General features: G+C 37.0%; 1 protein-coding gene across 3 annotated transcripts in view; it reads left to right on the top strand.

The window, feature by feature from the left end:
• Positions 1-14736, top strand: part of ASAP2 (ArfGAP with SH3 domain, ankyrin repeat and PH domain 2) — an 84845-nt gene that overhangs the window by 24280 nt on the left and 45829 nt on the right. For all 3 annotated transcript variants that reach the window (XM_084202917.1, XM_084202916.1, XM_084202915.1), the window contains exons 4-5: positions 7152-7226; positions 8752-8801. In XM_084202917.1, the coding sequence (XP_084059043.1) occupies positions 7152-7226; positions 8752-8801 (125 nt within the window). The remainder of the gene's footprint in view (positions 1-7151; positions 7227-8751; positions 8802-14736) is intronic.

The following is a 14736-nucleotide window of genomic DNA, read 5'->3' as shown; positions in this document are numbered from 1 at the left end:
ATGTGAGGTTTAAGTGGTTTTAAAAAGCAATCTGCTAAAAGCTACACCCCCTCCTCAGAAAAATCTTTCAATGTATTACATTTCAAGAATACTTCTGAAGGCTAGAAGGTGTCGCTTTTTTACCAAAAATCGTAGCTATTTGTTTTCTTAAAACCAGAAACTACTATCTTTGCAAAATGTTTCTGACAAGAATAAATTTTCTTCCATGCTTTGGAAAGGAAAAACATCAAAATAAGTATCTATGGGAAGTTGGAATACATGTTTTTGTTACCTTTTGTTATCTACCTAAGTGTTTTGTGTCTTCTCCAAGGAATATTTGTAGTTCTTTTTGCTGTGTACTGTTTTTTTTAGTAACAGCTATGTCCTTTTGCTTCAGTTTGTGTGTATAAGAAGAGGCTATGTCATAAGAGGGTAGCTAAGTCTGTAGTTTTTCTCAGTTTGTGGTTCTTGTTTTTGAAGGGAAGAGTAATTTTGCATAGGCATGAATATAATTTCTTTTTTTAATATTGCAATAGCATAGGCACCTTCTCTCCTTATTACTGTCTGATGAAGAGCAGCTCTCTGTAAAGTTCTGCTCCTTCCTAATATGCCTCATATTGTTGAGGTTTGAAGCTTTTTGTTTCTTCCTGACTAGCAAAGGAAACCTAATGGGCTTTGAATTTGGTGTCTCAATAGGAAAATAGTTTCCTCCAGAAAGAAATACATATGAAAAAAGGATGTAAACTTCATTATTGCTTGTAAATGCCATATTTATGAAAAAGAAATCTAGTATAATCAAAAATTATAGCCTTATATAGCTTTGCTTATTAGACATTAATGCCACTAGAAAAAACTTTCAGTAACTGGTCACTTTGAAAATCTGTTCATAAATTCAGTGTTTGAGTTGTAGTTTTCTAGAAGGTTAAAAGGGTATTGACCAGTATAAAAGCTTCTGTACAGGAATTGGAAATAATTTGGGGTGTATTTTGTTTAAGTCATAGCCATATGGGCATTCTCAAAATGAGGTGATGTATCCAACTCTGAATGCTTTCAACATAATGATATTAAAAACATACCTCTCCTCTGGTGTTTCCCTGTAGCACTCCACATGTTTTGGTTGTAAATATTTTCATCAAAAATGTAGCCAGGGCCATGCAACCTGCTACTGTTGAAAAAGCATTCTGAAAGGTACTCTTTAAATAGACTTATCTCTGGAGTTTCACAGGGTGCTGAATTTCCACAGAAGATTTTAACTGAAGTGGATGGGGAATGTGCAAGGAAGTGAGAGGACATGTTCAGACTGGAACAGATGCCAAAGCTATTAACACTGGCAAAGCTTTAGGGCTACTGTCAAGTTTTGCTTTGTCATATATTTTACTTTTGTTTCTAGAAGCTGATGTGTTCTGTCAGCTCTTGGCCTGGATGGCATTTAGAGCTGGAGCTCTAAAGTTCTTCTGCACACAGATTTTCCTTAAATTTGTCCTTTGTAAGGTAGAGGAAAGGCATTATAAAGTTGTTCTGCTTTAACTGAAGTTTCAGGTGCTTGTTTTCCCTAATAATTTTTAAAGTTTCCCAAAAGACTTTGATGTTTTTATGGCCTTATGGAGGCATCAGTGTTTTAAAGTATTTCAATAACAGCTGAAGCATTTTTGTTTTTAATCCTAAAACCTGTGTACTTACTATTCAAGTTAAAGTTTAGGCCTTGAGGTTTTTAAAGTTTCCTATGCTGCTTTTATGTCTGCACTTTCAAATTGTGCATCTAATTAAAAAAAACCACCCCAACCTTTGTAATTTTTCTTCATTTTGAAGGGATTTATAAATGCATCTTCAAGAAATGAATTTATATTTACTGTGTACAAGATCCTTGTAACCACTCATTTTAGCCATTCTACCTGTTTGCATTGTTTGGATCACTGTGTGAATGTACTGTCCAATTATTTTCTCTTGCTTGTCTTTTTGGTAGTGAAAGATCTAAAAGTACTAGAGGCCATTTTCAGAAATAAGGTACTACATTTTGTGGCAAGCACAATATTGCTGTTGATGGCAGCCTTGTTACTAATTCCTAATAGACTTGGACCACCCAGTAGAGTAGGCAGTGCTCCCAGGTAGGTTAGTTCTCTATGGTACTTGCTTGTAGTGTTAATTACTATTCCTTCTTAAGTACAGGGCCAAGGGATAAAGTCTTAATGAGTCTTAATATGAAAAATGATAGGACAAGGAAAGGCTCATTGCAGTATGTTTGCACTTTGAATATTTTCTCCTTTAAATCCTATTAAATTGCTACACTGAGAAGAAATACTCTAGTTGTGCATCTTTGTCAACACTCCTTGAAAAGGGGTTTGATCTGTGAAGATGAAGTAGCTATTTAACAAATACAATTTTCTGTATTTGTTTACTTTTTTCCTTTATTTTTCATTTATATAAATGTAAAGCTAATGAAACAGGCTGCTAATGAAACAGGCTGCATTGAGAGGAGTGTATTTGATGTTTCCACTCTGTGGAAGATAGCTGGAAGTAAGAGATTCTATTTTCTATTAATAATCCTTGGATTTTTAGTCAGAAAAAAAGGAAGAACATCAGTGGTTTTTGTTTAGGGGGAATCCCTGAAATACTTGAAAAAGCCCTACAGGTATACATATTTGAGATTGAAGTATTATATATGGAGCTTAATAATTTAAGTTGTGAGCTTTCAGTTTTTCACCAGTACACTTGGGGAAAACTTGGCTAACAGTGCAAGTTAAAAAATAGAGTACTCTTTGATTTATGCTTGTAGAGATATAAACCAAGATGTAATAATTCCACCTGAGAAGCATAGGTTCAGCTCCACCTGGAATCAAATCTTTATTTTTTTGCCGAAGGGTATTGATCCAACTGGAGGAAATTCAGAGGGCAGTAATAAAACATTATTAGGGCTTCAATAGGTAGGTTTATGAAGAAAGTCTAGAAGAATGTTTACTTGACAGATAACTCTGATTGTGGGGGAGGAAAATAATAAATTGTATATAAATGGAATCTCACTCTGAAAATATTAGGTGAGGTGTCCCAGAGAAAGGGATAGAAGCCTACCACTTAGGTCTTTCAACCTAGGTTAGAAAATGTGCACTCTGGAGTTCTCCACTGGTAAGGAAGAAGGGCTAAAATAACCCCAAGCCTCTTCCTTCCTTTTCTTCTGCACCTCTTCATGATTTTTTGCTTTCAGATTTCCCATGCTTTTCAGATTTCCCATGAAGTACTTACTAACAGAGAAGTTCCCAGCTTGTAGTTTGCATGTTGATTCTAATAATGGGGCTGATTCTAAGTAGTCCGTGGGGCAACACTTGGTATCCTGTGTGAAGGCATTTTTCTAGGCAGCTGTGCCAGCAGCTCCATGTGGTCACTTAGTGGTGCTCAGCTCCAGTTCTGCTGGAGTCATTTTCCCTGTGGCATAATGGGTGGTGAGTGGTGTCCCAGCTCAGCCACACCTGTGCTGCAGAGGAAAGGGAGTGAGGACAGGGAAAGGGCAGCACTGTGTCCTTGTGTGTCAGGGGAAGGCACAGTGCAAAGATGAAGGTTTGTGCCACCAGTCTTTGTTACACATTTTTCTGAAGTCTTGGGGGTAGATGCTAAACCTTAAACTTTAGACAAACAATGTCTCATCTGTACAATGCTCATCAGGGCATCTGTGGATGCTCTGATTTCCACTTTCTCCCTGCTGTGTTGATTGGCCTTGTCCTTCTAAAGCTCATGTCACTAGGAAAATTATTGGAAACTATTAAATCCAATAGCACTCGGCATAAAAAAACCCAAAATAACTTAAAGAATGATTTGTCAGCAGGCAGTACTGCCATCACCTGCACACACACAAGCTCACTGACGGTTGAGAAGCCCACAGCCAAGTACAGGGACTGCATCTAAGGTTTAGTAATGGCAACAGGAGACATATCATACTGCTCAACTGCCTCAATTTTAGTTTTAACTGAAAAAATTTTAAGCTCTGCATGTTAAGAAAAGTATTTAACTTCTGAAGTATATGGGAAAGGCTTTCTTTCCTTTTTGCTTGGATTTAGCAGACAAAATCTACAGAAGTACTGCAGGCACCACTATACAAAGCTCTTAGGGAAAGGAGCTTTACATTGAAGTAATCAGGAGGGCTGGCAAACAATGAATTTAAATGTTTAACCATAGGCCCTTAAGCCACTTGAACATCTTTCCCCTTTACAAATGCTGGCTTTCTTGTTGCCTCTACCAGCACTTCTGGCAGCTATGTGTTTTGTTTATATGTTCTCTCCCCTGCCATTTCTTCTTCTCTGAGCCTTCTCCAACTTAGGAAGTTTTAATTTTTTACACTGTCATCTTGTTGGAAACTGTCAGAGGAAAACCGCAAGTGCCAAAGCAGCAAAGTTGGAAGTGGAAATGAGGTCAACTATTTTTTTTCCTTTCTTTGTTTTTTAACCATGCGAAATTTGCTAGTGTTCCTCTGAGATGGGATGACATTAAGTTCTGTGAAGCTTTCTTGCACCCTTGTGTATTTTTTTAAAGCACATTTTAAAACATAAAGTAGTAAAAATGTGAAGTCCATTGCATATGTTCTAGTTCCTTGTACTCTGCACACAGAGTAGGAGCTGCACATATTAGTGCTTCTCTGTATGCCAAAAATGGGTCTATATTTTTAGATAGTTCAGCTTATGCTTCTCAAGAAAGAGGGGAAAAACATCTAAGATCTTTCATCTGTTTGCTGACTTATAAATATGAGGGAGTATGATTCATCTAACTGGGTTAATAATGACAAGTTCATGCATTATGTATGTTTACTTTTGTTACAAATAGAATAGGAGCATAGGGAATACAGTAGACTGATGGTAATGTACAGGTGATAGAACACAGAAGGAATTAATTTGAATAGGCAAACAGTCTCTAAACTTTTAAAAAGAAAGTAGAGTTTTTCTCCTGGTTTTGTTTTTTTTTTTTTAAAGCTGCTTTGGACTCCAGGCCTCATGGTGTGAAATTCTAGTAAATAATCATAACTATTTTGGAATCTGATTGATGTTTACACATGAGTATGTTTGGGATAATACTTTAGATGGGGTTTTTTTTAATGACTTAAAGAAAAATCAGTTGTCTTGAGTCTGCTGTTGAGAAATGCTTTGTTCTTTATTCCTGTGCGCTGAATCTGAAGAATAATTAAATGGAGGCTATGAAAGTATTGATCCTTAAGTTAGACATTTGACTGCATCATAGTCATAAAATACACTAACAAAGTATAAAACTTCACATGGAAAGATATCTTGAAAGAGACTTCTCTTTTCCACCCGAATAACCATTCTGGATGTGCACTTACAGATTCTGGAAGTTTTGGGATTTTTTACTGTAGATGTTGTGCAGTTTAAACCTTTGCACTTTCCCCCTGTATCTGTGACATGTAATTTTATTACCTTTGGGAATGGTTGTGTTGATATAGGCATGTGGTAGTACTGCTGAGGACTTAGGAGGTGGATGGTTTCCAGCACAGCCAGCGAAGCATGTGTTGCTCATTCAATTTTTACAAAAAATACTTAAAAAAACCAACCCAAATACAGAGCTGAAATATACCTTGTTGATTCTAAAGAGCTGTGGTTGGGTCCTGCAGCTTGTTGGGGAAGAGAAAAAGTAGGGTGGAGGAGGGGAAATGTGATTTGTGTTAAGAGTTTGAAAGACCAGATTTTCTGTATTTCTTTAGCTTTTCCATGCAGAGGCAATCTCTGTAACCTTTAAATCTGATGAAGGTTCACTTTGACTGGTGGCTGAAATGTCAAGCAAATGCAGTAAGGTAGTTTCTTTGAGAAGGAAAGGTGGGGACAGTGGGGCTTTGCTGGTTTGTTTTAACAACAACTGTTACGTATCACAGAGTCTGTTCTAGTGAGGCCACCAAGTGACTACAGGGTGATAATATTTTGTATTTTACAATACAATTTCTCCCCAGAATTGTATTTTACAGTTCTGGGGAGACTGAAGCATCCATAATTGGAATTATATTTTCCTTGAAATTTTAGTATTCTTTCATCTCTGGATGGGTTACACTAAAGGGGACTTTGACGTCCCTGACATTATTCCTGAAGAAATAAAAGCATTTGTTCCTACATGATGCAAAGTTCTTTCTGTAATTGGAACATTTGAAATCCATCTTCATGTAGGGATTTCAGAGCTTCTTGAAAAAAAATCGCATTTTAAAATAACACCATAAAATACCAAAAACGATGTAACTCATCCAAGGGCAACTTTCACTGAACTGCTGCAAAAGTTATTTTGATTTTTTTTCTCTTTGTATTATTCAAAAGTATTTTGGGTTTTCTCCTCAGAGCAACGAATCCTTATGAATAGTTACAGTTTAAACTGTCTGCCTAGATATTATGGTCCATACTTTGAATGTTTTCCCTGAATCATAAGGGAGTTGATATACAATCTTTTCCTAGCTGTCGTATTCCTACAGTGTTTCTTTGTTCTTTTTACTTACTAAAATATTATCATACAGATATTTAACAAAAATCATTATTATTTTACCACTGTCTTACTTGGAAATAATTTTTATCTTCTTGAAGTACTTATTTTCTCTTGAATTACTTACACACTAAAGGCCTCATTAAAATCTTATTTCAAAGTTTGCATGAGATGAATAATGCAGATGTATTACTTTTTAAAAACAAATGGAAAATATTGGAATGGTGGCATTCTTTGTCTTTTTAACTTCTGTCAGAGTAATATGCCATGTTTTGGGAGAGTAGCAGGTATGCTTTATGGAATAGGTCTGAAGAAGCTAGAAAGCAAACAAGGTTAATATAAAACATGCTCATGAACTTAAAATTTTCAGTGCTAAAAAATTGTATACTTCTATTCATAGAATTTAAATGGGGAAATAAGGCAATGTAAAAATTAGTGTCCTTATTTTGCAGACACTGTTGGATGAGGTATTTATAATCAGCAGTAATTCTGGAGGTTTCCTGCTGGTTTGGGTTAAAGTGTTTCCAGAGTGAGTTTAATTAACTTGTGTTGCTTTCATCTTCGATTACTGGCTCTGCTGATAAATATCTCCATAAGACATGGGCAGGAAAATATTGTGTAAGATTTCCTCATGAAACTTTCTGAAATGTGTGTATTAAGACAGTTTACATTCTGTGTCTAAGTATATTAACTGATTTGGTGAAATTTTCTTGTTACAGATTCAGAATATGAACAACATAATCACTTTTCCATTGGACAGTTTGCTGAAGGGAGACCTGAAAGGAGTGAAAGGGGTATGTCTTTTTTCCTATTAATATATAGGATTGTTGTTGGTACAGTAGTGTATTAATCTTATGGTTGGAAGGTGTAGGATACTCAAGTAATGTATTAGCTCAATAAACAAGACTTTGGGAGTTTTGTTTGGTTTTTGGGTTTTTTTTTAAGTCATCCTTTCTGTTTGTGGATTCGCATACCTCATGTTCTTGAGTGTGTATACAAAACAACATTTGAGAAGCTTTAAAAGCAGGCCTGAGATACAGGAGATAGGCAGTGAAAGAGGTGTAAGATTCAGATATTTGCTTAGTTGAGTTAAGGGTAGTACTATATTTTTAAGGATTTTTATTATTCTAAACTTACCTGGAACTATTAGGAAACACACATTAGACTGTATGAGCATAGGATCTTTTTTAGGAAGCTGAAATCTATTTGTTTATGCCCCAAGGACATTTCCTATTTGAAATAACAGCAACTTAAGACTCAAATGATGATATGTTTATGATAAATTTCAGAGCCTATGGCAAGCAAACTTACTTAGCTTTTGCTGTGTTTACTAGTGAGCAAACAGGAAGTGACTGGCAGCTATTGTTCTAGGACATTGAAGGAAGGAGAAAAATATGTACATAGACTAAAAATGGTTTCTGTAAATTACTGGAGCATAAATAGATTATTTAATAAGATAGACATATTATCTTTGTGTTGTTTGTTTACCACATTTCACTTGTATTTTTCTCTATGTCAGAATAAATACATTTACTACAATACAGTGTTTCCCCACTGCATTGAGAATATAATCAAATGCTACTTCAGTTAATTCAATAATTGTCTCAATAATTAATTAACATGTAAGAATTAGTTCTTAATCTGTAGTTGCAAAAATGTTCCAGTGTCTGACTGTTGTAGTTGTCTGTTCTCTCGAACTTCATCAAAATTTCAGCTCTTGCATTTTTAGACATCACTGAAATAACTTTACAACTTGTTAAGATCATTTTATCCAAATTACCTTATTTAGAGGAAAGAAGATAAAGGAATTTGGAATGAAAGTAATTCACAATTCTCATGGAATTACTTATGCTGAGCCATAAGGTCTGTACTGTTCCCATTAAGTCAGTGGAAATTTGATTTTTTTTAAACTTTAGTGTGATGAATCAAGCTCTTAGCCAAGGCTATACTGCAGCCTTGGGACATGGACTTTTTCCCAGTAGAGGCAGAGATAGAATGATGAGAAAGTAGTTACTTTGATTAATTGCATGTTGTGTTCTTGGGATAACATGTTGTTATACCTTTTAAGGAGTAAAATGGAGCTGTAAAAATCATAGTAAAGAGCATCCTAGAGATGCTTTTCAAAACATGAGTGTATTGATTCTCTTTACAAGATTGGTTTTCCTATGTGCAAGATTGCTTTTGCACAAGCCTTAGAAGAGAGAGTGAAGTCCCTTATCCTAGTAGGCGCTGCAAGGGGCCAGGGTGTGTGTTCATTGTTAGAGCCACAGTATTTTTCATGTAAATAGCTGGCTGTTATTTTTTCTCATTTCTTGACAGGACCTGAAAAAACCCTTTGATAAAGCTTGGAAGGACTATGAAACAAAAGTGTATGTATCTTTTAAACTTTTATTTTAGAGGGAAATGTAACTGAAATCTGTAGAGGTTATTGCTTAATGCTGAGGCTGGATGCTCTCAGCTGGTGCAGCATGTATTAGAAGTGGATGTACACCTATCTGAGGCTTGTGAGTTGTGTCTTATGTTGTGGATCCAACCCTACCTAGCATAAGCCACTTGTTTGAAGTTACCAGATACACTGTTTAAACAAACAGCTATAAAATAAGTTTATAAAAACCAGAATTTTATATCTAGCTAAATAAATTGAATGAGTCAACAAAGCTCAACACCTAATATCAAACACAATTTATTCTGGTTCCTAGTAAATCTTAAGTGGTTCAGTGTCCTGCATCAGAGACAGTTGTTTCCAGGGTTGGCCAGGTCAATTGTATCATTACAGCTGACAGTCTCTGAAGTAGAATTTTGTAGTGAGTTTTATTCCACTTTACAGTATTACCTGGATTGACTATCAGTTTTGTGTCACATGTCCAGTGTCTTTGTTCTTCTGAAATAATGCTGCCTTGCATCAGACCATCTCTGATGATACAGGTCCAGAAGAATCATGTATGATGATACTATTTAACGTAAATAACTTGCAGATCCACAGCCAGCTAGACTGGCTGAAAATCCAGCACCATTTTTGTTTTGTTTTTTTTTAATTGCACAAAGTTATAGTGATTCTCTGGTGCCCACTCAGTCTGTCTGAAGTCTTCAGAAATTATTCCTGTAGCTGGTTTACCCACAAAAGCAACCAGTTAGCTAAATTTCATTATTCCTTTTGTGAATAACAATGAGAATGGTCTAGCTTTCTAGCATCAAATTTGAGGAAGACCTGTGTGGCTTTTGGTTTTTGAAACTGCCTAGCTATAGCTGGATTTTCATAAAAGAACATTCTAAAATACTGAGATAAACCTCTGGTCTGACACTCTAAATCCATAGAAGATTGTGTTGGCTCCAGTGTTTTATGTTCCTGACACCGGTGAGCGGTCTCATTTGGTGCCGTTCCAGTTATTGACTATTGAAGTAATTAAGATTTCTAGTCATTGCCTATGGCAGTAGTTGATCTCTGAGGACAGGCCTTAAAGAATAGTGCTATGATTTAGTCTACTGTTGTCCAGCACTGCTTGATTACTGGATCTGAATGCTTGTTTACTTGTGTGTGACTATTCATACTGACAACTCACAAGGTTTATGTGCAGAATTTAAAATAAATTTGTGTACTGCTGGGACATACACCAAGTGGAATGTTACTATTGGACCAAGACCTCTAGTGCTTTTAGGATTTCTGATCTAATATTCGCTAGGATAAGTGTGTTGAAGTGATGTAAGGATTTGAGCTTGATCATCAGTTTGTTCAGCGCTGACATTTCAGAGCCAGATATACCAGAAATATTTTCAGTTGTTATTTAATTTAATTAAGCACTTGAGAAGTAAGAAATCCCCTTAGAAAATGTATTTGTATATTTGGAGATTTTCATTTGAGGTTATGGACATGTTGGAAATGTTATTTTGTGTGCTGTGTCAGTCAGGACCTGAAAACACGATGCTGACGATGTGTTTTCTGTCTGTGGCATTGAATCCATTGCTGCTTGTATGATATAATGAGATTTTTTTTCTTTTTCTTTCAACTGGCAATCTTTTAGAAAACCTTTTTTTATGACTTTGCTTTCAAGTAAGACACTTGGGTTTGATCTGAAATGGGTTTCCTTTTTACAGTTGCAGTTATCTCTACTTTCTGCAAGATTTTTTTAACAAATGAAGCAGACCTACTTGACAATGCTTGTTTCTAAGCCATTTTACTTGTCAGGTCATTCAACATGCAAAACTTGAAGGTAGCACACATTCATCAGGAATTTTTTTCAGATCCATGAACCATTTTTTTGGTATTTCTAAGTGGTGGGCTGGTACAATTACTGAGTGCTGCATTTTTTTAAAGTGGTTAGATGAAAGCTCCACATCAATATTTTGAAGTTTTAAGCTCTTAGTCCAGTCTGTTGGACTCCTTGACTTTGATAAAGACCAAAGGATCATCTGATTGAGGTACAGGATAGGGAGCCTGGGAATTCTTTGCACAAGACAATTCTTTCAAATACTGGGCTGCTCTTTTTTTTCTTTTTCTTTTTCTTTTTTTTTTGTAGGCTGTTCTACAACAGTGGAAATTACTTTTCATGGCATAAGGTTGGCAGTCAGGGAGTATTGTTTTTCGGTGCCAGCTGTGTTGCTTATACCAAGGGGCAGACCAGTTTTCCATGGTTTTGTTGAGTTAAATTCAGTCTTGGAACTTCCCTGAGACCCCTGCCTGTATGACTGTGGGATTTGTTTTTGTACGTAAGATCAATTCCCAGATAAATTGAGATGTTATGACCTGTCATTACGGAGCATTTGTCTTTAAAAACTAGAGATGGGAATTTATTGATGTGATATTCAACTTAGAATGAGAATATTAATTTAAGCTTGAATTTGTTCAGGTCATCTTTTTTCTCATACTAATTTTTTGACATAGGAAAACAGTGAGGTTTCTCTGGGTCGCTATTATACATGCTGCTGAAGTTTCTTAAGAAAATAACTCTTTTCATTCTTTGGCTGTCCTAAATGTATCTAAACTTCCTTATAGCTGTGTGTTTTGATCATCTGTAGCAATGGGTGGATGCAGAATCACCTCAAGAAGTCTTAATTGCAAATTTTGGGGGTTTTGTTGTGGTGTCTTCATTCTCTCTCCTTTAATAAAAAGGATAAAGGAACTGGGGGAGGTAACCTCAGTCTCACCTACAGCTTGTGTTGCCAGAGTAGAATGGTGGATGTAGGTGCTGATAGCCAGAGGTTTGCTCAGCCCTCTTCAATCTGTTACTTCAGATAACGCCTTGTTTGGATTCTGCCTAAAACCAATTCTAGGTGTGTGTTTAGTGAGCTGTCTTTTCCAGTAATATTTCTTCTAACATTTTAAAAATTCTTCCCCCCTTTTTTTTCCTCTCATTTTCTTTTCCCTTTTGGTTAACAAACTATTCAAGGCTGCTTGGCTGCTCTTTTTCTGCACATGCCTTTGTATCATATGCTTAACATCATATTGTTCATCTGCATTTCCTAGTCACAAGTACAGACCTGTGAAGCTGTGTGCCAGATAATGAAGTGGTATTTTTTTAGTCTGTTGGGAAGTGACAGTTTTCATATTGATTGCTGTCTTTATAAGGAAAAATTTTAAGCTTATTTATCACACTATCTCATCTCTCTTCCTTGCACCTTTGTGATAACCTCTTGGGTGCAAATATACCCAAGTGTGACATATTTGAAAAGAAAGTTAGTTAATTTAAAAATGGCATCTGCTTTCCTTTATTCCCATAACAATTTTTGAGATCCAATCTCTCTATGTAATTAGGTGTGTTTAAAAATTCCTATGTATCTAGTTCTTGTTCGGGAGAGAGATGCTAAGATCCATTCTGATGATCTTGGATCACCATCCATCATTGTTGATTACTATGCACCTCCTTTGCCCTGTAGCCACCTAACTTCTCAGACTATTTTCCTTAGGATCACCTTAGCTGAAGCAATGGAGGGAAGCTAGAGCTCTATTTCTCTGTATCCTGGGGCTGCTCTTGAGTTAGGTAGTATGAGGAGCAACCATCCTATCCTATAGCTTCATGCAAACCTACTTCAGTCAAAAATTGGGACTATCCTGAGGTGGCATTCATGAATAATTTATATTTTCTCACCACCAATCATTAACATGACTCAGTTGGAGCCATAAAGATTTTAAAATCTTTTTAAAGCCTTAAAGCAGTGCATTTCTGATGGGACCTCAGTTATGGTTGTTGTTCCCACATAAGAGCTGGGAGATGCTGCTGGCCACCAGAGCAGCGCAGCGGGACTGCTCTGTGTCCTTTGGGAGAGCTGTTTCAGACTGGGCTCTTGTTACGAGGCAGTTGCTTTCCCCTGTGTACTTAAACACTAATGGCAGGCGTGCCGGGGGACCATATGGGGAAGGAGTACACATGTCATAAAAACTGCTCATTCTCCCAGCAAACAGATCGGATTCAGCAAGGCACCGAGCCAGATATCACCCACATGCTTCAGTTTGATCGGTCCTGTTGTGGTACATTCCGAGGTAAAGACTTTATGTCAATTTCACACAGGAAATAGAAGCATAAACTTACTGAAGCATATTATTCACAGATTTTTTTTTTTAGCTGAATAAGTCTGTATTCTGGATATAAACCCGATTTTCCTGAAAAGAAAAAAATACTAATTTTTTAAAATAGAGTTGTCTTATTTTGGGGCCTGTAAATGCCTATTATCTTCAGAAGTCTTCTTTAACAAATGTTGTGCTCATGCTATGAAATGTAAAGGTTTAATGGAAACTAATGAGCTATTTCTGGGAAGGCTGATTACCTCTCCTTCTTTGCCATTCTCCTTTTAAAAACTGGGCATGAGGTCTCTTTTGCACAACTGAGGGAAGAGAACAAGTTGTTTGAATGTGGTTATGGTATTTGAAGATCCAGGCATTAACAATACATTACTGTGAAGAAACCCAAGTGCTCATATCTAGAAATAATTATCATTGATTTGTTTCTGAACTATTTGAAGTCAATGGAAAAATGAACAAAGTCAAATACAGTCATCTGTTAAGATGTCTGCACAACTATTTGTTTAAGTGATGCTATTTCCAGTTTAGTAAACTCATGTTTTGCACAATATAAAACAATTTTATCTGAAAATTCTGCAAGCATTTCTCATTTTACTTCTTCAGAGCGCTAACTTGACTCAGAAGACCATTGATATTCATAGCTCCTAGATATTTCTGCCATGTTTCCTTTTAATGCAAGTACATAAGACAAAGTGGAGGTCACAACTTGTAAATAGTGATATAGAATGAAAGTGCTAGACAAGGTTGCTTAAATATAAAATCATAGAATAGAATAATACAATGATTTAAGTTTGAAAATACCTTTAAGATGATCAAGTTCAACCATAAATCTAACTCTGCCAAGTCCACATCTAAAGCATGTCCCTAAGTGTTACATCTAGACATCTAAATACCTGTGGGGATAGCAACTCAACCACTCCCCTGGGCAGCCTGTTTCAATGCTTGGCAACCCTTTGCAGGAGAATTTTTTTTCTAATATCCAATCAAAACTTCCCCTGGTGTAACTTGAGGCAGTTTCTTTTTGTGCTATTGCTTGTTACCTGCTAAAACCTCCTTTCAGGTAGTTGCAAAGAGTGATAAGGTCCCCTCAAACCTCATTTTCAACAGCCTAAAGAATCCCAGCTCCCTCAGACACTTCTCATCAGACTTGTGCTCCAGGCTGGACACAGCACTTCAGGTATAGACTCACTGGTGCAGAGTGCAGGGGGATGATCACTGTCCTGGTCCTGTTAACCGCACTATTACTGATACAGGCCAGAATGCCATTGGCCTTCTTGGCCACTTGGGCACATGCTGGCTTGTGCTCACCTGGCTTCTGACCAGGACCTCCAGGCTCTTTTCTGACTGGCAGCTTTCCAGCCACTCTGTCCCCAGCCTGTAGGGCTGCTTGGGGTTGTTGTGATCCAAGTGCGGGACCTGGCACTTGGCCTTATTGAACTTCATACCACTGGCCTTTCCTTATTGATCCAGCCTGTCCAGATCCCTCAGCAGTCTTCCTACCCTCCAGCAGATCCACGTACCCCCCCAGCTTAGTGTCATCTGAAGGCTTATTTGGAATGCACTCAATTCCCTTTTCCAGGTGATTCATAGAGATATTAATCAGGACTGGCCCCAACACCAAGCCTGGGGAATACCACATAGTGACCAGTCACCAGCTGGATCACCATCATCGCCCAGGCTCTCCAGGCAGCTTTTTTGCCCAGTGAACAGTGTGCCTGTTCAAGCCAGTTTCTCCAGGAGAATCCTGTGGGAAACAGTGTCAAAGGCTTTACTGAAGTCAGGTAACCACA

The sequence above is a fragment of the Fringilla coelebs genome (genome assembly GCF_963513975.1).
Source record: "Fringilla coelebs genome assembly, chromosome: 3".
Lineage (NCBI taxonomy): Eukaryota > Metazoa > Chordata > Aves > Passeriformes > Fringillidae > Fringilla > Fringilla coelebs.
The sequence above is the reverse complement of the archived record's forward strand: the minus strand, read 5'-3'. Positions and strand labels throughout refer to the sequence as shown.